This window comes from Aspergillus tubingensis (assembly GCF_013340325.1).
Source record: "Aspergillus tubingensis WU-2223L DNA, scaffold_11, whole genome shotgun sequence".
NCBI classification, from domain to species: Eukaryota; Fungi; Ascomycota; class Eurotiomycetes; order Eurotiales; family Aspergillaceae; genus Aspergillus; species Aspergillus tubingensis.
The window spans coordinates 548,381-570,396 of NW_023336285.1; the positions used below are offsets into that span (position 1 = coordinate 548,381).

The 22,016-nt window shown below is 49.2% G+C and overlaps 9 protein-coding genes across 9 annotated transcripts; 6 read left to right on the forward strand and 3 right to left on the reverse strand.

The window, feature by feature from the left end:
• Positions 1-772: 772 nt before the first annotated feature.
• On the forward strand, positions 773-1,987 carry AtWU_09522 (1-aminocyclopropane-1-carboxylate oxidase; the record flags this gene model as incomplete). Its single annotated transcript, XM_035504628.1, has 3 exons — positions 773-1,059; positions 1,115-1,181; positions 1,244-1,987. 3 exons carry the CDS (start codon positions 773-775, stop codon positions 1,985-1,987), a joined length of 1,098 nt encoding a protein of 365 aa, XP_035360521.1.
• Positions 1,988-3,416: 1,429 nt separating this feature from the next.
• Positions 3,417-4,157, forward strand: AtWU_09523 (carbonyl reductase; the record flags this gene model as incomplete). Its single annotated transcript, XM_035504629.1, has 1 exon — positions 3,417-4,157. The coding sequence occupies one exon, from the start codon at positions 3,417-3,419 to the stop codon at positions 4,155-4,157; it is 741 nt and encodes a 246-aa protein (XP_035360522.1).
• Positions 4,158-4,592: 435 nt separating this feature from the next.
• On the forward strand, positions 4,593-6,201 carry AtWU_09524 (sterigmatocystin 8-O-methyltransferase precursor; the record flags this gene model as incomplete). Its single annotated transcript, XM_035504630.1, has 5 exons — positions 4,593-5,095; positions 5,184-5,279; positions 5,355-5,440; positions 5,508-5,620; positions 5,719-6,201. 5 exons carry the CDS (start codon positions 4,593-4,595, stop codon positions 6,199-6,201), a joined length of 1,281 nt encoding a protein of 426 aa, XP_035360523.1.
• A 186-nt stretch (positions 6,202-6,387) lies between these two features.
• AtWU_09525 (uncharacterized protein) lies at positions 6,388-7,859 on the reverse strand (the record flags this gene model as incomplete). The annotated part of the gene is made up of 6 exons (XM_035504631.1): positions 6,388-6,428; positions 6,506-7,097; positions 7,169-7,204; positions 7,318-7,465; positions 7,555-7,640; positions 7,701-7,859. 6 exons carry the CDS (start codon positions 7,857-7,859, stop codon positions 6,388-6,390), a joined length of 1,062 nt encoding a protein of 353 aa, XP_035360524.1.
• Positions 7,860-8,443: 584 nt separating this feature from the next.
• On the forward strand, positions 8,444-10,286 carry AtWU_09526 (cytochrome P450; the record flags this gene model as incomplete). Its single annotated transcript, XM_035504632.1, has 5 exons — positions 8,444-8,545; positions 8,622-9,110; positions 9,192-9,806; positions 9,882-10,048; positions 10,115-10,286. The coding sequence occupies 5 exons, from the start codon at positions 8,444-8,446 to the stop codon at positions 10,284-10,286; spliced, it is 1,545 nt and encodes a 514-aa protein (XP_035360525.1).
• Positions 10,287-10,787: 501 nt separating this feature from the next.
• AtWU_09527 (protein kinase domain family protein) lies at positions 10,788-12,095 on the forward strand (the record flags this gene model as incomplete). The annotated part of the gene is made up of 3 exons (XM_035504633.1): positions 10,788-10,837; positions 10,899-11,474; positions 11,531-12,095. 3 exons carry the CDS (start codon positions 10,788-10,790, stop codon positions 12,093-12,095), a joined length of 1,191 nt encoding a protein of 396 aa, XP_035360526.1.
• Positions 12,096-12,624: 529 nt separating this feature from the next.
• AtWU_09528 (PQ-loop repeat-containing protein) lies at positions 12,625-13,606 on the reverse strand (the record flags this gene model as incomplete). Its single annotated transcript, XM_035504634.1, has 3 exons — positions 12,625-13,186; positions 13,251-13,505; positions 13,569-13,606. 3 exons carry the CDS (start codon positions 13,604-13,606, stop codon positions 12,625-12,627), a joined length of 855 nt encoding a protein of 284 aa, XP_035360527.1.
• A 543-nt stretch (positions 13,607-14,149) lies between these two features.
• Positions 14,150-14,699, reverse strand: AtWU_09529 (PAN-1 domain; the record flags this gene model as incomplete). The annotated part of the gene is made up of 2 exons (XM_035504635.1): positions 14,150-14,218; positions 14,292-14,699. 2 exons carry the CDS (start codon positions 14,697-14,699, stop codon positions 14,150-14,152), a joined length of 477 nt encoding a protein of 158 aa, XP_035360528.1.
• A 1,185-nt stretch (positions 14,700-15,884) lies between these two features.
• AtWU_09530 (mutanase) lies at positions 15,885-20,199 on the forward strand (the record flags this gene model as incomplete). Its single annotated transcript, XM_035504636.1, has 6 exons — positions 15,885-15,968; positions 16,042-16,468; positions 16,544-17,478; positions 17,540-18,492; positions 18,550-19,717; positions 19,870-20,199. 6 exons carry the CDS (start codon positions 15,885-15,887, stop codon positions 20,197-20,199), a joined length of 3,897 nt encoding a protein of 1,298 aa, XP_035360529.1.
• Between the last annotated feature and the right edge of the window lie 1,817 nt (positions 20,200-22,016).

Below are 22,016 nucleotides of genomic sequence, written 5' to 3' on the forward strand. Positions count from 1 at the left end.
GGACGATGGTTGAAGCTTGATAAAATCATTTGATGAATTAGAGAATTGTATACCAACTTGCCACTTGGTCTTCACTAAATGAGAAGCAATATGTAACAACTATGAACAGCTCTGGTGGCCGCAAATGTTTTCTATGATCTCTCTCTGAAGTAAAACGCACTCAATAACAGCATCATTGCTTTTTCAAAGAGTTTTACTCATTTAATCTCCCACTTGAGCCCTCCGTCTCGATAGCAGTTGCTGCAGCCTTCAGTACAACCTTTTGGTGGCTTGTATTGGAAGACACCCATGTCTTGGTTTAATCAAAATATGTAGGGTTATACGGAGTGCTTGAAATTTATTCTCCACCTATACTACGTTCACAAAGCCATCTTGTTGGCTTTCGATATCAATACATACCTGGAGAGGGTACATGGTACCGTGATGCACTATCTAAACATAAGGGAAATCTGTTTCGTTTTCTCCATTATAAAAAAGGTATGGGGATGTTGATCTATTTCAATTCCCTCAATGGCCGTACGACGGAATGCAACAATTGTCTTCGATTTCACCAGCCCTCGGTCCTTCCTACTCTGGATGTGACCGGACAAAGCCCTATACGGCAAACCCCTAAACCTGCGGATGTGCATAGCGAATCAAGTCATGTCAGACAATCTGTCTCACTTTTAAGAAGCGTTTAGTCCAAGCGAAACAATAAGAAACTGTTATCGCATGCCCTTATTGTACTGTGGACTTCTTATCTCTGAAACCATATTAGAAATTGTCACATAATATGGACAAACAAGCCTTCCAAGAAGAACCCCCGTTTCCCGAGGGCCTCAACCTAGCGCAACTTGAAGTCATCGACTATGACAAACTCGTCAATGACCCTGATTCTGACGAAGCCAGGCGTTTATTTGAGGCCTGCAAGCATTATGGGTTCTTTTACCTGAAGCTGGACCACAGTGAGAAGGGCCAGCAGCTACTCGACCTCGTCAAAGAGACCTTCACTCTGCAGAAGAAGGTCTTTGACCTGCCTTCCGAGGAGAAACGTCCTTACGATACGGGCCAGTTTCTAGGGTACGTGTACCTGTAGCCCTATGTGACCTTCTCAGACCTCTCACCGGATACACAGATACACTGCCCCTGGCGGAACAGTCATTGACCGTAATGGCACTCGAGACCGCATGGAAGTATGGAATGTAAGTCGACAGGTAATTTCAAGAACATTAGCAAATGTCTCACATGGCATCTCTACTCTCAGATCGGGAAAGACGATATAATGCAGCCCGGCTACAGTATCCCAAAGCCGCCTCTCTTGCTTGATAGTCAGAAAATCCTCCAGACCTTTACGCAGAGCTGTCATGAAGTTGCTTTGACCATCCTGGCCGCCCTAGAATCGCTTCTCGACCTCCCAAAGGGCACATTCGCCGACTTGCACCGACTTTCCGCCGAGTCCGGAGACCACGTCCGGTTCCTGAAGGTTCCTCCTCAGCCAGACACGGACCGTCGCACCGCGCTGGGTGAGCACACTGACTTCGGCAGCATCACGGTTCTCTTCAACCGTCTGTCGGGATTGCGCGTGGTCGAGCCTGGCCGTCAGTACGGCGAGAACGACTGGGACGAATGGCCGTGGGTACAGCCACGGCCCGGTCATGCGATCATCAATCTGGGCGATGCGTTGGTGAAGTTCACAAACGGCCTCTTTCGCTCGAATGTGCACCGCGTGGACCCTCCCTTGGGCACTCAGAAGCTCGTGGATCGGTACTCCCTCATCTACTTCTCGAGACCGCGCGACGATGTAGTGCTGAAGCGCCTGCCTGGCAGTGGGGTTATTCCACCGTTAGCAGATGGAGTTGTGGAGGAAGAGCTCACGAGCAAAGAGTGGATCGAGCGACGTGCAGCTGGGAAGCGTCACGGCAAGTTCAAGGGCCCGGAGCACTGGGACCGTATGAGTGGCACGGAAAGTGCCAGCAAGGCCAAGGCTTCTCCTCTCGTTGCAGTCTAGCTCGCTTTCTCCGTTGCTTGTCTTTACGGGGCTCGCAAATTTGTCTGTTCCCTTTTGCAGTTGGGGATATGATGTTTTGTCGGCGGTACGGTGCCAGACCCGAATAGGACATTGTGAAGATTGTCATCATTGGAGTTTCTATTCAATATGAGTAAAGGCCAGAGACGTGATTATGGTAATGCCAAGTAGACACCTAAAGTAAGCGACACAATTTTGTCTAGGTTAAACTCCTGACATGTCTATGGTCCTACGAGTGTCAATTGCCGATATACTTTTGGCATCATGATACAGAATACTAATATCCATAGCTCGGCATACGAGACAAAGTTGTTGTCTTTATTTTTCCCCTTGCACTAATAGTGTCCTCCAAGGCTTCTCTCTTGGGGTGAAGCAGAAATACTGGTAAAAATAGACGTACTACTCGCGTATATATCACTCGAAGTATAAATATTATATCAAGAGTACCGAGGTATAGCAACCTCCTGGTTCATGTGCTCAGCCCTATCAGCTAACGAAAGGGTTCCTGCCATATTTTCAGTCATTAGAGAATGCAGCCTTCAAAGGCCACTTCATCTTTACATTTAGCGATCGTTTCTACGATTAAGCGCGTGAGAATAATCATACTCTGGTAGCAGTATTTAACGGGCTTTACCTCAGCGCTAACGCATTGTGCCCTCATTATAAACTACATGGCGCACAGTGACCGGCCCGTAAATCGAGTAAAGGAAGAGAAGAGGAGGGGACTGAAAATGCGGGGGAGCCTGACACTCCCTTCTATTGTGGTAAACCGAAGCGACGGGCTCTTCTAAATGAGAAATAGCCGGACAGTATAAGCAGAGACAGACACAGGCAAGGGAGGGTCAGAAGGTGCTGTCGTGGTACTCTGTGAAAGTAGCCGAACCCATCAGGGATCAGAGGCTCGAATCCCGATCACGGAAGCTTGGGAAGATTTTATCATCAATAAGCTTTTTTGTTAAATATAGCAAGTGGGCTGGTGGATCAGAAACCTACAATAATAGGAATATTGATAGTAAGCGCTAACCTCAGTATTTGTCCTAATTGGATGATTGAAGCTGACCTTGCCCGCGGGGGTTCGGGGACGGAGTCAGGCAATCGGGGCATTGGATTATGGGGGGCCTTGATTACATCTTCTTTGTATTGATGTGATGTTTGATGGTAAAGTACCGGGTTTTAACTGTGCATAGCTCGTCGTTAATGCCGATAGCTCCGTCCTCGCCGACGCCCTTTTTCGCCTTCCCCGAGTCGTTAGGATTTGCTTGCCCTATCAGCCCCCCTTGAAGGACCCTTCCCCTCCTTCTCCTCTTCCACATTCCTCTTTCTCAAATCAATGAATCGCTTCCCCGCCTCTCCTGCCCTCAGAAGATTGTCTCACATCGCCTCAACCCTTTCTTCATCTAGACTGCACAAAATGGCTTCTCCTGATAGCACAATCGTCCTTATCACCGGCGCCAACCAGGGGCTCGGCTTCGAGGTCGCCAAAAAGCTGGCTACCGACCACCCGGGCTACCACGTGCTCATGGGCTACCGCGATGCCGCCAAGGGCGAAGAAGCTATTGCCAAGCTCAAAGGCCAAGGATTGACCGTCGACGGAGTGATCATCGACGTGACCGATGACACCTCCATTCAGTCGGCTGCCAAGCAGGTGGCAGACCAGTTCGGTCGGTTAGACGTCCTCATCAACAACGCCGGTGTGATCACCGAGGGACGCTTGCCCGAAGGCACCTCCCTCCGCCAAACTTGGCAAGCGAGCTTTGACATCAACACCACGGGCCAAGTCGTCACTACGGAAGCCTTTATCCCTCTGCTAGAGAAGGCCGCTGTGCCGCGGATTGTCTTTGTATCCTCAGCCTTGGGGTCGTGTACCGGCCGGTTGGACCCCAAGGATCAATTTGCTGCCTTTCAATTCCCCGCTTACCGCAGCTCCAAGGCGGCGCTCAACATGATCGCCTGCCATTACGCCAGTCTTTATGGGCCTAAGGGGTGGAAAGTCAACGCGAGCGACCCGGGATTCTGTGCCACCAACTTCAACGGTTTCCGCGGCTGGGGCACCCCGGAGAGTGGTGCGCTGCAGACGGTTCACCTCGCGACTTTGGACAAGGATGGACCAAATGGTACCTTTAGTAACACCGATGGACCGCTGGGATGGTAACATTGCTGTGTCTTTGTGGGACTACTTTGTTGGGCATATTAACGGATTGGATACGGTTACTGCAGCTGAATGAACCTAGATTGTACACCGTGTAACTATAACCGTATCCAACGACGGGTATCCTGCTCATATAAGAATCAATGATAGATTCTCAGAGAATGGTCACTAAAGCAGTACAACAACACGACTACGTAACTGCATGATAGGCAAAATCCCTGCTGTTTCTTTCACCGAGCTTGCCCTCACACCATCCGACACCCCTTCGGCCATTACCAATTCGACAATATCCCGAATGCGCAATATGTCCATTATGCATAAAGGCAACAGGGGTATCTATAATACCCATTCCTCCCCGACAATAGGCGACATCCCCCCATCCTCATTCCTGCCTTCAATACAACAATCTCTCCATCGGAAGAAGTCTACTCATCCACAATGACCACTTCAGCGCCAACCCTCCTCTCCCTAGCCACGACCATCAACACCCTCACCCAAGCCATCATCACCAAGCTCACCGCGCACAATGTCCCCGAACCCACCTTTACCAGCTCCACGGACCACCCCCTCTGGCAAGACCCCACGCTGGACCTCAACACCACCAAAGCCCAACTTATGGATGCGGCCACCAGCCTCACCCGCCTTGTTGCAGGACCTCTGACCTTCCACCGCGAGGTTTTCGGCAGTCACTTCGATCTGGCCGCGCTGCAAGTTATGCTTGAGCACAGGGTGTACGACCAGATCCCGCTCGCCGGTGGTTGCATGACACTGTCAGAGCTTGGCGAGCGCGTGCGACTGGATCCAGCCAAGTTGGCGCGGCTGTTGCGGTTGCTGGCGACGCTGAATATCGCGGAGGAAGTCGAGGACGGGGTTTTTCGCCATACTGCCTTTTCGGAGGTGTTGGTCCGGGATCGCGAGTTGCGGGCACAGGTGGAGATGCAGTATGTCCTCACCCCCTTCTCTCTGGAGTGAACTTTATTTTAAAGATGAGAAATACTCTTTAGTGCTGATAGGAACGCGGGATGATAGATTAGATGAGATGCACAAAGCGAGTGTCGAGACAGCGAACTACTTCAAGGAGTATCCAGCGGCAGAAGAGAGTCATCTGTCGCCGTTCAAATATCGGTAGGGCATGCACGACTCGAAGAATTAAACCTTAATATTTCAAAGCCACAGCCAAACTGATGATATTACATACAGCTGGGGCACCCCTTTCTACGAGTGGTATGAGAAGAACCCGAAGAAGGGGGCTCGGTTCGCCGTCGCTCAGGAGGGGATTGCCAAGTGTACGTACCACGGCCACCCACACAATGCTTCACTGTCTCTTGCAATACTTCTGACTTACATTTTTAGTGGATCGATCCTCCGCCGCCCTAGTTGAATGGATCAAAACCAGCGGCCATCCCGAAGGCCGACTCATTGACGTGGGCGGGGGCAGCGGCCATGTCGCCCTCGAACTCGCCAAGGTATGATGTTGATATTTCCAGTTGTGTCTCTATCCCCCATCCATACTCTCTCTCTATATATCTCCCTCCTACCAAACCAAACACTGAAATCCGAACAGCAATTCCCGACATGGTCCTTCACAGTGCAAGACATCTCGGAAACCATGTTTTCAGAAAACTCCCAATGCGCTGACCCGAGTCTGCTCTCGCGCGTCGAGTTCAGCCAGCACGACTTCTTCCAACCACAGCCGGTCGTCCCGGAGGACGTGAAAGCGTGGTACATACGCTCGTGTTTGCACAACTGGGGCGACGAGGACTGTGTTCGCGTGCTGCGGCAGTTCGCACCAGCGCTGGAGGCGCGCCCGGACTGCTCGGTGCTGATCAATGAGAGCATTGTGCCGGCTCGGGGTACGGTGCCGCTGCGCGAGGAACATCTCGTTCGTCAGGTGGATGTGGCGATGATGGTGATTGCCAACAGTAAGCAGCGGAGTGAGCAGGATTTTAGGGATTTGATCTTGAAGGCGGATCGGCGATATGAGGTGGTGAGGGTTATTCGGTTGCCGGGGACGATGGGGGTGATTGAGTTTAAGTTGAGGAAGTAGGGTTTTGGACACGTAGGTTGGTTGATATTGATAAGTACTTGGTTTGTTTATTCTATTGATTCTTTGTTGGATTATTGTCAAGCATGGATTTCATATCGCAGCTATTTTAAAGTAGAAGGGACAAGCCCCTAGTACACACACTAACAATCTACCACTCTTATCCGCATACCTCAACACCACCCAACCTTAGAAAATCGCCATCGCATTCGCCTGCGAACTAACCCCACCTACACCCCATTTAGTCGTTAGCAAACACACCCTCCATCCAACACATCAGATCCAGCGATTCCGCTACCTTACTCACCTTCGACATTGGCCGGCGCACTCGTTATGAAGAAAGTCCACCTACCCAACTCTCGACACAACGCAACCACGCGCTCCAAATCCCACATTTCCCCAATTGGCATCCCCCACAATGCTAACACATACTCATGCAGGAAATACTCTTCCTGGGGCGGCCAGCGCTCGAACGCCGGCGCATCCCCTCCCACCGCCGCAAAGTAGCAATCATGCAGCCAGTCCAGCATCGCCGCCTCCTGCTTGAGCCCCGCATACTCAGTTTTCTCGTTCCGCAGAATATCGGCCCTATTCTCTGGAGACATCTGATTATACCTGGCCACGAACCCCGAACGGATCATTAGGATCGTGCCCACGGGGATATCCCCGCCCTGGGAGACGGGTAGGATGTTGATCCCCTGGCTGTGGCCGCAGGCCTGGAGGTCGGTGAAGGAAATGGCGCTGCCTTGGTAGGGGTCATAGGGGAGGCCATGGGTCTGGGCGTAGGTGTAGAAGTCGAGGAGGAGGCAGCGGCCGGCGATGCCGCCGTGGGTGGCGGACCAGTGGTGGATGCTGTTGTTCAGGGTCGGGGTCGAGCCTGTGATGTCGGTGGCTGTGGTCTATTTTTTTTTAATTTTGTTTAGTAGAGATTGATTTGATTGATTGGGGCGGTTAGGGATGGTATACGCACTCCGTTATAGAACATTCCTGACGAAAGGTGTGAAAACTAGTAATTATGTTAGAATACCGAGTGGTGGGGTCTTCACGAAGGGAATAGAATGAAATGAAATAGAGCTTGGAATACACTACAATACTGCTACGGAAGAGTTTCTCACTTACATGCCGGAATCCATCCCACTGCGTCCCGCTCTGGGTGTTCAATGACTCATACAGATCATCGTAGATGAGGTTCTCCTGTAAAGGCTTGATCTTGTGCACAAAGCCTGCTCTACCGAATGCAGGGGGGTTGGGTACACCTAGGGGAAGACTATAGGAGGAGCCCATGTATAATAAGTAAGTATCCGTCAAAGAACTGGAGTGAGCTTTTATGCGGAGAGGTAATATAATATCACCCACTCTAGCCGGATCATTTGGCCAGTCTTGATCTCTGAAGAGGCCGCATCTTTGACACGTGTGGGTGTCAACAAGTTTAACCGTCCGATCTGGGAATAAATTAGTCCCGATTATCCAAGATATGACGCGGACTGAAGGAAGTATCCTACCTGATCATTCTCTCCCCATACCCACGCAGCATCTTTGGGAGCACCAGGTATGTGAGGCAGGTCTTTTCTAGACGGGAAGATTGAGCAATTGGGATCCCAGGGAATCCGATCTGCTGACTGGACCGCACTGTCCTGATCTTGATACTGGGAGAAGGACATATTGACTTCACAGCTCGGTCGGACTCAATGATTTACTCCCTCTTGGAATTATGGGGTCCTTACTGGTTCGTTATAGTTAACCTGATTCGGCGATGCTTTAGGGTCACCGAGAACTACTAACTAAGCTCACCGTTCGGGATTACTGAATGTATACTAGTTGTTTTTGTCCATGACAACCCGGGGCATAAGCAGGAAGTGAATACATATACCACGCCAGAACTTGCTTTTGCTTCTACCTTTGCATGACTATGTGTCCTTCATCCCATTCCCAATTATCATTCGTAGGTCAAGGAAACACGACCAGGGCGCCCTTACCGTACTGGGATGGCCCGATGCTGGCTAACCCGTTCGGAGAGGCTCCGTGGCTAGACCGAATGCAGAATGCCCGGCCTTGAAGACCTTGATGTTGTGCTTACTTCAGTTGGGAAAATATGTTATAGACATGAATCAGAACAAATTTCCTATTTGAGGAAATGATACATCCGCCCCGTCTTTCCCCTTTATGGACTCATGTCCACTAGATAATACGCTGGATCCTGCTACAAAGCCCGCTGAGGCAAGTCACAGCCTTGGGAGAGGGCATCATGGCTGTCTCCAGCTTGCATGGATTGTATATCCTAGGAAGTAATGTCGCTGCGTCCCTGTGGTCCAACCCCCTATACGCGATAAGCGCAGTTCTCATCGCGGTATGTAGTACTACAATTCCATCCTGGTCTCTCACCTACCCCAGGTCCAATCAATCCCCACTAAACCACCATCCAGCTCCCCACCTATTTCACTGCCCTCGCTCTATACAACCTCTACTTCCACCCGCTCTCCAACTACCCAGGCCCCAAATACGCAACTGCCTTCCCACTCTGGTATGCCTACGCTCTCCTCCGCGGTAACTTCCACGAGGACATGCGCCGTCTCCACGCCCTTTACGGCCCCGTCGTGCGCTATGCCCCCAACGAACTCTCCTACACTGACCCGCGTGCCTGGACATCCATCTACAGCGGACGTCCCACGGGCACTGAATTTCCTGAACTAGGAAAAGACCCCACATTCTATGCGGGCTTTGCTTCGGGCAACAAGAGCATCACTACCGCAGGCTTCCACGATCACAACCGCTTCCGAAAGAAGCTGGCCCCCGCGTTTGCAGAGAAATCAATCCGCGAGCAAGAGCCCATCATCAAGGGGTATGTGGACTTGTTCGTGCAGCAGTTGGAGCAGCGCGCGGGCGAAGTGGTGGACATGAGCGCTTGGTTTAATGTGAGTTTCCGCGTGCAGCAGAGGACACGATAATCCCTCTCTGTTTAATTCTTCCACCATGTTAATCATCTAGGGATACAGTTCTGCACCTTCGACATCATCGGCGACCTAGGCTTCGGTGAGCCCTTCGGCTGTCTCAAACGAGGCGCCTATGACGACTGGGTGCGCTTGATCTTCCTAGCTCTCAAAACGAGCATGCTCATACAGATCAGCGCGCGATTCCCCGGTTTGCAGTCCCTCCTGCTGTGGTATCTGCTGCCAGTGGAGCTGGCGCGCAAGCGGCTGGCGCATATCGCCAAGACGACCGAGAAGGTGATGCGCCGACTGGGCAAGGAGACAGATCGCAAGGACTTCATGCAATATTTGTCGGCGGGAGCGCCGGAGCTGTCATTTGCCGAGTTAGCGAACAACTCGTCCACGTTGATCGTGGCGGGGAGTGAGACGAGTGCGACCTCGTTGGCGGCGGTGACTTTTTACTTGCTGAAGAATCCCGAGAAGATGCGCAAGCTGAGGCAAGAGATTGAGACTGCCTTCAGCATGGAGGAGGAGATCTCAATCCAGTCCGTGGCTGGCTTGAAGTACCTGACTGCGTGTTTGGAGGAGGGATGGAGATTGTATCCGCCAATTCCCTCGGGGTTGCCACGACAGGTGCCTGGGGAGGGGTTTGAAATTGCTGGGCGATGGGTTCCAGGCGGGGTACGTCTTGAATATAGTCCATTCTACTTTTGATTATTGAAGATGAGAGCTGCGCACTGACTGAAGACCAACTAGGCCGCCGTATCCGTTCATAGCTGGGCAACGTCGAGGTCACCCAAGAACTTTCGCAACCCGGACGAATTTATTCCGGAAAGATGGTTGGGCGATCCAGCATACAAGGACGATAACTTGCAGTCAGTCCAGGTGTTTCATGTTGGACCTCGGAATTGCATTGGAAAGAGGTATACTTTCCCTTGTCTTCATAGCTGATTGTATGTCTAGGTCGTCGACTGACAACGCTTTTTTAGTCTGGCGTATGCCGAAGTGCGTCTGATTCTTGCTCGTCTACTTTTTCGGTTTGATCTGCAGCTCATGCCACATAGCTCCAACTGGGCGGAGCAGATGTCGTACATGGTCTGGGAACGAGGGCCATTGGATGTCCGCGTGACAGAGAAAAGGACTGCTTCGGATAGATTGTAGAGTAGGGAGTGCTATGTATAGAATGAAAGGGACTCACCAGTCAAGCATATTCCATTCCCTAGGGTTGGAGAATACACGTCATGGCTCGTTTTAGAAACGGTAGGCGAGGTTTCATGTTAGTAGGCGTTAGAAAGAACTTGGCCCCAAATCACGTGATGGGTAAAGAAATACCGCATCCCAGCAAAAATACTAGTGCCGTTTATTGTCTACTGCGTATTGAAACACACCACCTTTATAGCAAGCAAGTAAGATAAGAGCAGCAAAACTAACTGCAACAAGAATGAAATATGAAGTTATCACTATTACAGTACTGACTTAGCTCGGCTAACTAGTTAACTACGTCTTGGTGGTGTCAAAGATACCCCGCTCAAGCACTTCCATATAAGGACGTCAGTTCCCCGTAACCTAAGTCCACTGACAATCTTCTTCTATACACTCCATTTCTTATCCCGACGCGATTTGCTTATAGCTTTAAATTACTCAACCAAGATATCCGTTACCATGAACGACCCCTTGAAACAGTATCTAAAATTCTCCGATGCGGACCGACAGTGTGTATCCCTCGTATTATTACAGCCCATTAGAAAGATACTGACATAAGGGATCGGAAAGCCCACATACTCCAGCGCTGGAGGTAACTCTAACTGCACCCGAAAACTTCTATACTGAAAGCTCGAATTTGAATATCGTTACAGTGACTATCACGAGATCCAAGGAGCACCAGGAATCCAAGCCATGCTACTTCTACTGGTCCCCCAGCACCGATGAAGGATTCAGGGTCTTTCGTGACTCGCCCAGTGAGGGCCTAATGGAGGTGGAGGTGGAGTCAGATTGCTCCTCACCAATAACGCGGCAATCAACCCCTCTTCACCTCTGGTACTTGGGTGCGGATGATGAAGCCGTGTCGTGGAATATCCCTCTTGGGGAGAATCTATCTCGATCCGTTATAAAAAGTGAATGGATCACATACGAGCTCTTCTGGCCCGGAGGTGAGGTTCATTTTTGGGATTGGGGATCGAAGGATACAAGTAAAGAAACGTTGGAAATCACGGAGCTGGAGGCGAACTCGACCCCGATGACACTGCCTGGAGGCGCACGATGCTCTTTCAGATTGATCGAAGGTAGTGCGCCGCCACCGCGGCCAAGGCGTTCAAGTTCTCCTGTGCTCGAAGTAGATCCTGACACTCTGTGAGTACTTCTCTGCTCATTTTGTGTGTAGTAGTAGAATGCTAACATCAGCTAAGTGCCCCAGGCGTACCGATTCTTACCCTCGAGATCGAAGCACCGCCGACATGGAGAACCCAGGAAAGCTGGCCTTTGACCTGGAAGCTTACCTACCATGGGGTATCAGGAGACGAGACCCCCCGACCAATTACCTTCTCAGTCAATGACTTGTATGCTTGGAAGGCATCTTGCTTCTATCGGCGTAGTCCGGAAACGGGAGAGTGGAACTTCTGGCGCAGTTATTCTACGGCCGGATACGCTGTGTTCGAGGAAGAAGATGTTCCGTGCGCAGTGGGTACAAGCGACAGTTTTATGTCACTACAGCCCAACGAGACCTGGACTGAAGTGCGAGAGCTTGAGACTATGATTGATCTACCAGAAGATGCTCGAGATGGAGAGGTTATGCGACACCTGTTCAAAGGATGCAGGTTAAGTTGGTGGGACTGGGGAAAAAAGGAAGATCATATAGATACCATTGTATCAGTCATCGGATTCGGCGTGATTACAAGTCCACCCGATAATGATGGACGGCCAGAGGTGGTGATACCAGCTTCCGATATGATAGAGTTCACAGTTGTGAACTAAAGGTTAAGACAATTGATTGTTCGATTAATGACTTAGCGTCGGGTATGATATAGCCATGGTACCCCCTTCGAGTCGCTAATAGTACTAGCCGGTAGAAGGAGAAGCTCCCTTCTCTAGCTATTGGGATTTGTCTATATAGGATTACCTAACGATTGAGTCGGAATGGTAGTATAATTCCTAGTATTATTACTACCCGACTTATTCTATATCATTCCTGCTACTTGAACATACTAGTGTATGTTTTAACTCTATCATAGCTTCAATATAAAAGAGCTATTACTAGCCTTGACTAGCCTTGACTACAGCGTCAATAAACTGACATGCTTACGAAATAGAGAGAACTACAGGGGTATCTGTGCTATGAGATCATATTGTCTATTTTCGTTTCCCATACAAACCAGCGGACTGGGAATCTCTTTAGCTGCAATGGGAATTAAGTCTACAACTCAGCCATTGACTAAGAGAGACACCAAAAAACAAGGCCTTGGGAGCGGTGAATAACCGACAATGTACACATCAACCGGCTCAATCATCTCCTATTAGCCAGCAACGGTTCAGTCTCCCCATCCTCAGCCAACTGCCAGTGCTTCCTGTTCCTACCCGCCAACCACAGCAGAATCACCTGAACCAGCGCAAAGACCGCACAGTCCACAGCCGTCCAACCAACAGAAACATACCAGGTATACAGCGCAAACCACGATGCAAAAACATTCCAATCAGGATCGAGATATACAAACCGAAATGGCCAACTCAAAGCAAGAACCGTGAACACAACTGCTTGGATCGCAAGTCCTGGAAGACTCAAAGCCCGCGGCGGCGACACCCCCTTTAGCAATTTCGGCGCCTGACAGAACACAGCGCTGAATAAAAGAAGTGTCATGACCGGGTTGACAAATATGAGATGTACACCACTCCAGAGAGCGAACTGCCACTCATTCTCGCTGGTGGGCGGATCCTCGCCTCTACGGCTTGTGAGGACCACGAATACTGACGGGACGACGGCTACGAGGAGGTAGACAATGTATGATAAGGCCGCGGAGAGCTTGACTCGGAAGGATGAGTCGGAGGGGTATCGCAGGCTTAGTGTAAATCTTTTTCAAGAGTTGGAGTCAGTACATGTTTCTCGAGTGGCAATGAATGCACATGTAAACTCACGTAAGGCCAGAAAGTATCCAGACAACAGTGATTTGAATCAGATTCATCCAGTCTCCTAAGGATCCGGGATTCTCCACAAACATATTCTGCTCTGCATCTGGGGTGTTGTTGTAGAGAAGCACAAGCAGAAACTGCTCTGTCGCACAGATGAGGTTTAAAAGTACATAGTTGATTGAAAGACCTGAGCTATTCTTGCTTTTCCAGAGGAGCTGCAGCTGGGGTAGAAATGAGAAGATGCTCAGACCCAGTAGGAAGCTGGTAGGATAGAGTCAGTGCTAAGACCTTCAGATGAGAGTTAAAACTATCCGAGTTACGCACATTCGGAGCCAAGAGGGGAGGAGTGATTTCGTGATCATCGCGATTTGATATAGTGGGGGATTGGGTCAAGAATCCGAGACGAATGATTAACATAAGGGGGGGCATAGGGTATTGAAAGAAATCATAAAATAGAATGAAGACTAACTATCCAGTTATCGTACTGTGAGAAGGGTGACAGATTGGGAAGGAGAAGATTAAAATTGCGTGTGGGGCCTGACTGTAGGCCAGGTACCAGATCGAGTAAAGTCGAAAACTTAGGGATATTGTGTATAAATGACACCTTGCGTGGTAGGCTAGAAAAGGACATACTGTAATTGCTGCCTAATCTTGCTACATATTTCCTCCACTTATTTGAGCTAAGGGTCCAGGTCTCATCATAGTAGCAGGTTAGCTCCATCCACCTTTCTACCTGGCTGAATACTTATCCGCCACTAGGTTCAATTGATTCAACCATGCCCATGATAGTCCATAAAGGTCCACCCACGCGATAGTACCTACTACTTTGTAAGTAGTCCGAGCGTCTAGCTTATCTTGGCGTCGGCGGCCCGTTCGGTCTTTGTCCAGTCGCTTGCCAGAGAGAATCACCGATGGGAATGGTAGCGATGTTGAAGGTAATGCCCGTGTTGCTCTACTCCACGCTTGGAATGAGCCTTTATCAAGGGATACACAAGGCTAGCGTCAGCTTTGCTATCTCAATCGAATTGGGCTAAAGGTGAGTCTTACCACTCCGCTTGGACTTGCCGCAGCATCACTGCTAGCGGCAACTGCGACGGACGAAATTGGAAGATGCGAACTTGTTGATACGACAGCCTCAGACCATAGCCCTGCGGTTGGCTTTGGAATACAGCCGCCATACACGAAGCCCTTATTGGGTGCAATGGCTACTGCCGTCGCACGGTAAAGGTCACACTGGCTGGAATGTCCGATATAAGACCAGGCTTGGCATTTCATTGTTTGGCCACACCAATGTTCACATTCGCTTGCTGTTTCGATATGAAAGCTGTATGTGATGGGAGCACTGCTGAACCAAGCAAATGTTTCGTTATGAACATTGGTCCAACACTCTGAAGTGGCCTCGGCGCCGAAAATGGCTATAGCAGCAGCAAGCATGAGAGAATGGATGAATAACATCGTAAGATATGGGATTACTGCTAGTATTAACGAAATGAAAGGAGAAGATGATGGTGGCACAGCCGAAAGAAAGCTGTCTAGCAGCATGAAATATATATCGTGAAAGTTTCATTCATTACTAGACGATCGGTTATTTTTCACGTTTTGTCCGTTGAACCTTCACCAAGCTACAATTCTGTAATTTTACTACAGACACCCGATGATGAGGAGTGCATGACTAGTAGTGAGCTAAAGAGCTACCTTTTAGATTAAAACCGCTCAGATAGTCATTTGCCCCTTTTGGAGCAGCTCTTCGAAAACTCGCATCCGTTTCTTTCGGTCACATTGCGGTGCAAATGTAATGACCAACAATGATGGTAGTTGTGAAACAATGCTTGTTCCTGCTCTACCGCTGGGCAACCTCTTAGTTCGCTACAAGAAAGCCAGCTACTGGAAGAGGCATATAAATACGAACTTCTAAGAGTACCAGGTGCAAAGCATTATGCATTGGACTAATAAGAACACCTAACAACGAGGGGGGGGAATTCCGAAATTTGTCCTCGAGCGTGACATCCTGTGAGAGCTGGAACCCTAGGAAATTAGTGCCACCGATTAGCAGGCAATTTTGGCTGGTGTGCTAAATTTGATTAATGACTCGGGTGAGGATCAAGTAATCTCTGCTTAGCCTAGCAAACTAGCAATGGGTCTAGGGATTTCGTCGAGCTCTTTCATCCACAAAGATTATACGGATAGATACCTGTGCCACTACCACTGTGGGTCTTCTTATTTTTTATATGGCTCAAAGAGCGGATTGAGCTACGAAGTAAGTGTAATGAACGCACACACTAGTAGTAGTCAAAGCTGTTCAGCCTTCGGAAGTCGAGACTGGAGGTTCGTATTATCTCTTATTCTCATACAGATTAGTGGATCTTCTGTTCAATCCTTGTATGGAGGGTTTATCAAGATTATGTCGAACTATTTAAACGAGTAATTACATATAAATATGAATAGGACAGCTAGCTACCTAATCTTTCCATATTTACCCCAACCAACGGTTACAGTCAGTCTCTCTTTTGTCGTATAGTCCCTCCTTTATTACAAAACTTTTCTTGTCACCTCCTACTTCCTTGCTTTCTTTCCTTAAGATCTATTCTTTCCACTTTTTCTTCGATTTCTGATAGACTGCATACCGCTGCCCAACAGAGTATGAGGCTCCTTTCTCTCATTTGGTGGACCTCATGGCTCGTTCCAAGTCATGTGCGGGCAGCAGCTGTGTTTGCTCACTTTATGGTATGCCTATTGATCATAGTTACTTCTTGAAAGTTTTTCAATGAGGCTGCTGACCCTATATATTCAAATCCAGGTGGGGAATGTTCCTACATGGGATGCTACCACTTGGGAAGACCACATGCTCGAAGCTATGGATGCTCATATTGATGCATTTGCACTCGACATTGCAAATGGTTGGTATGCCAACAATGCTTCGTTGGCTCTGGCATTTCAGGCTGCTGAGACTGCTGGATTTCAACTTTTCTTCTCCTTTGATTATGCCGGAAATGGATCGTGGGTGAAAGAGGATGTGATCGCTCTCATCAGTCAGTACGGAGGATCAAGCGCTTATTACCACTACAATGATCAGCCCTTTGTCTCTACATTCGAAGGTCCAGATAATGCTGAAGACTGGGTCACTATTAAAGCCCAAACAGGATGTTTCTTTATTCCTGATTGGTCTTCCCTGGGTGCCATACCGGCAGCAGCGGCAGCGGATGGAGTAGCTGATGCTTTATTCAGTAAGTAGCAGTGTTACCATTATATGATGACTGAGGTAAAAAGAAACTGATGTGATTGCACTCGGGCATTTGTAGGCTGGGCTGGCTGGCCATGGGGAGACTCGAATATGACTACATTCGTCGATGCCTCTTACATTGAGACGCTGAACAGTTCTGGAAAGCCTTACATGATGCCGGCTTCTCCATGGTTCTATACAAACATGCCTGGCTACGATAAAAATTGGCTCTGGCGGGGAGACGATACCTGGTATCAACGGTGGATACAAATATGGTTTCTCCAGCCTGAGTTTGTTGAGATCATTAGCTGGAATGACTATGGTGAGTCTCATTATATTGGTCCACTTGATAATAACTCCTACGGCTCATTTCCGACCGGCCGGGCTCCCTTCAACTATGCTGAGAATATGCCGCACGATGGCTGGCGAGAGCTTCTTCCTTATATGATTGATACGTATAAGAACGGACGAAGTCTTGTCAGTGAGGAGAAAATTGTGACCTGGTTTCGCACCTCTCTATCGAATGACTGTAATAAGCAGTGGACTACTGGAAATACTGCTTCGCAGTTACAAGAGGAATTTGCGCCTGATGAAGTTGCACAAGATCGCCTTTTTTTTACCGCTTTGCTTGCATCAAAAGCCGATGTTATTGTGCACTATAATGCACCTACAGACATCATTGAAGCTGACTGGGACTATTTGCCTCCTTCTCCAGAAGGACTTGGAGGTGTTGGTTTGTACCATGGAAGTGTCTCATTAAAACACGCAGAACGGGTCACAATTGAGCTTGTGCGTGATGGCACTACTTTCCTTACACTTACTCCTATTCGGAGTATTTCAGCAGATAACTGTGTCAATAATCTCACCAACTGGAATAGCTATGTTGCTGCTAGTGAAGGCCTAGAGGTGACGGCAGAATATGCTGCTTTCCATCTCGACCAGATGATCTGCACTGCTGGCTACAGCGTCGGTGAGTTTGACGAGATTTGTCAATTTACTTGCTCTTTGGGATACGTATGTGACGTCCTTTCATACTTTGCGCCATGAGTGAAACATCATACTAACCTTTATCGAGTGTCCAATTGGAGCTTGTGTCTGCACTAATCTGGGAGTAGTGACCACATTTCCGAATGCCACAGGAGAAGTGGGATACCCTGCTAACGGGGATGCCAATTGGGCTGGTCTCTGTACTTTCGCCTGTAACTTCGGCTATTGCCCCAGTCAACATTGTTCGGACAGTGTACAGCCTCAATGGGTACCAAGTGTGTCCCCTTTTACACCCTCCGCATGTGTGGCCGGCACTGGCGAGGGCAGTTTCTCAGGGCTCTGCAGCTATGCCTGCAATTATGGTTTTTGCCCTGAAAACCACTGCGAATGCACTGAAACTGGAGCACTAGTAACAGCTCCTGCGATTGTGAATGAGACTGGGGTCTCCCTGATTGGTTGGGACTCAGATTTGTGCAAATGGTCCTGTGAACGTGGATACTGTCCGGAAACCGCCTGTGCGCGTGCGGTGTTCAGATACCCGGATAACTCGTGCAGTGCCGCCCAAAAAGCTACAATTGAACTTGAGATGACGAACGCGATTTCTATAGCTTCCTTTGCTGCTTCTGACTTTCAATCTGGTCCATATTATGAATCTTTCTTTCCGGACAGTGTGCGGACGAGCGCTTTCACCTCGAACGCCAAAACAGTGTTTGCGCGGTCCGCCAAGATGCTTTCTGGACAAGCAGAGCAGTCGAACGGCGAGCCGTATGAGTTGCTGATTACCTGCCGTAACGTAAAACTTTGCACAAAGAAGACACAGCAGATGGTTGCATTCATGAATGATCAGCACCATACCATGAACTTCTGTGACCGGTTTTTCGTTGCAGACTCCGACCCAGACAGCAATGATAAGATCACGAGTACCGCCGCGAGGTTGGAACATTGTGGAACTTTGAACCTGCGCAAATGCTCTCGATCCCGGGCCACAGTTATTGTACATGAGTCCATGCATACACGATATGTCATGAATCAAGCCGAGCCGTTGGTTCTTCCCATTATAGTAATACGCTACAACGTGAGCTAATGCTATCTCATCAGGGCTAATGATTATGCCTATGGCCTCAATGGTTGCTTGAGCCTCGCAGCCAACACATTCACTCGAGCATGTCCTCTGTACCAGAATCTACCGTTGCTATGCCCAGATCCCACAACCGGCAAAGACGGGCACTGTGATGCAAAGTACACGGCGATGAACGCCGATTCATGGGCATTGGCTGCTGCTGGGGCCTACTTTAGCGCCCAGTGTAGCCGAGAAATCCCTATCTCTAACGAAGTACCCACGACCGTCAACCTTGCCTCTCATTTATCCAAGCGAGACACAGGTAGCTCTGGTGCCTGTGACTTAATGGACGATTTCATTGTGTGGGACTACTATTACAGCACGGACCAGGTGACTGGCATCGTGCACTTTGGCGATTCCTTCGCGGCAGGTATGGGGACCGGGTCGACAGCTTGGACTTACTGCCGCTTGGGCAGTAGTAACTATGGCCAGCTGTTATATAACTACCTCGATAATGCCAGCCTTCCATTTGAAAACCTTGCCTGCTCGGGGGACACCACAACTGGGCTGGCGGGTAAGGTCAGCGCATGGAAGGGCACATCGAGCACGAATATTGGGACGTTGACGGTGGGCGGCAACGACGTCGACTTCAGCAACATCCTTTACTATTGTATTTTGGATCCAAACTGGCTAACCTGGGCCCCCTACAATCGGAAATGGTGCAATAATTACAAAACCAAGGCACGCAGCCTGATGGCCGACGGTAGCAACGATGGATTGCAATATAAACTCAAAGAGGCCTATCTGAGCATAGTGAACACGGCAACGAACGCGGACTTCAGGCTTTACGTGACAGGATACCCCCTCTTTTTCAACAACGAAACCAGCACCTGCGATTCATCCTCTTTTCACTACTGGTGGGGTGCATATAAAGGTCCCTGGGACTGGCGCATGGTGTACTTGACCACTGCGCTGAGAACCGAGATGAACGAACTGGTGCAACAGATGAACTCAGTGATAACAGCCGCCATAAGCGATGCCAACACTGCTCTCGGAAGCCCAAGAGTTGTGTACGTTGATGTCAAGTCCAACTTTGTCGGACACGAGTTCTGCGAAGAGGGTGTGAAAGAACCAGACCCCAGTCGCGATGAGACATACTTCTTCCTTAGCGGGTGGAACGATGTGATTATTGACAGTCAGGAGATGGTGAGTTTGTTCCTTCTGCATAACTTCTAATACAGAGAGGCGCTACTGCCACACGGGCCCTTTCCCTCACCTGCCTCTGACCCCTCTCCTACCTCTCCTACCTCTTCTATCTCTGTTACCTGACCTACCGTTGACTGAACCAAACTTTGAAGACCACGTCCGCCGTGATAGCCTCCGAGGTGGCCACCCTCATTGCAGATGGGCTCACTCTTCCCGACGCAAACACCTGTAACACCACACTGGGCACGGACCCAGACCCCTACGCGGTGGCCATGTGTCGAACAGCTCTCCGCATCGCTGGTGATCCGGAAGGACTTGAGGCTCAGAGTTTCGCCCAGGCCGAAACAGATATCGCCAACAAGAATTATTCGAGCCAGGATATACCATTGTTCACGCCTGTCAGACAGATCAAAACCTTTCATCCTAGAAGCAACGGCATGCTTGCATTCCGTGATGCTGTCTTGGCGGCGCTTTACTTCTAGCAAGATTCATCTGATCTCAAGACGAAGGAGCAGGAACTGGTTGAACGGTTGAATGGTGTCAAGACAAAGGGGCAAAGATATGGATTTGATCTATCTAGATCTCAAGAAGATGGTTGGTGGTTGGATGGGTGGTTGGAAGAGGTGGTGGTCAGAGGCCACGCAGGAAGAAGAGGCGAAGGATCAGCTGACAGCTGCCTGGCTGCAGTGAATGTCTCAACAAATGGTATGTATGAATCTATCTAGGTTTCCAAGATGTTATGGGAAAGAACCAGCTGATGTCTAGCTAGAGTGAATGTCTCGACGTACGATGATCAAAAAGGGGAAGATGTAGAAGGAACACATGACACTACCCGGCTGTATCAGGGGTGTCGAGGCTAGTTTGACCCTTGATAACGATGCTCAATCTACTGAAGGTGTGAGAGAGTCACTTGTTCGGATTTATGGATCAGTCGAAACAAGTGTGAATAAAATAATACCTCGTAAACTGTGAGTTAGATTAATAGCGACTAGAGTCAATTAATGTCATGGATAAATTTTGATTTTCGTGATATATGATAATTACCTTTGGTTAGTACTAGTTGGCCGTAAGTTGGCCAACACACCTCGGCTTCGCCGCATAATGTCAATGCAGGAGTAAATATACCAGATCATTCTCTTCAATGCTGAGCGCCTTATGAATATGATCTTATTTCTTACCCGAAACAGGTGTCATACGTTTCTGAAACTGAGTATGCTTTTTCAGTACATATAGCTTTCAGCAGGCCTGTGGTCCTAGCAACTTGCATAGCTAAACTTTTATCTAGCCGAGGGCGGTCCCACCATTTCCGAATGAGCTTATAGAAGAGTCGAGTAAACTGATAATCGTAGCTGACTCCGTCCTAGCTGCAATATGATTGAGAAACCCGTCAGAGGTATCTCTAGATGATGCTCCACAATTGACGGATTTATGGGTGATTTGCCTGACACTACGGCAGAAGTAGACACAGAATAGTGGATGGTCCTACGAAGCCTCGTGCACGATCTTTAGTGGGGACCCTGTCAAGAGAGGAACCACCAGTTGCTACTAGGGCGCTCGGGCCTAAGAACGGGGAACCGCCGGCTGTGGCAGTGCACGAGACGAGACCACCACTACTACTTTGTACTCACTACTTAGGGCACAAACTTAATGGTCTCAGGCTCGGTGTACCTCGGTCTAGCTCAGCAGGGTGCAAACATGCTTTAGCGTCAGTTCTGGTTTGGACGGCAACATGATGCTATGAGACAAGCCCTGGGGTTGAAACAGTCGGCCTTGCATGGGCGATACAAGGCTGCATGCATGTCAGACCGAGGGTAGATAAAAAAAGAAAGGAAGAATAAAAAGAAGAAGGAGAAGGTGTGAAGTAATATAATGGTGGTGGTGGTTGGTAAGCACGATGGAGGAAGAAAGCCGACCGCGGCAGACTGACAGAGTACAGACTGAGTGTACAGACAGCAGCTGCTAGATTGGGCGGGGATTGACCATCGGTGGTTGCCGCTAATTGTAGGCGAGACGGACGGGCCGTGGGGTCCAAAACAGTTATAACGGCGGTACTACCGGGACCAGCCTAGTCAGTAACCAAATTAGTTAGCAGGTAGTCGGATCTTTACCTAACTAACTACATGTCAGCGATGAGTAAAGACCGACAGTAGAGGGGAGAGACTCCTACCAGAAATGGTGCCTGGAAAAAAGACTGGAATGATGAGAGACATGGCGGGGTAACGAGCTGACTAGTGAGTAACAATTAGTTATTAGCAGTGACTAGAATCACTAGATGGCAGATACAGCTGTTAGTACGAGG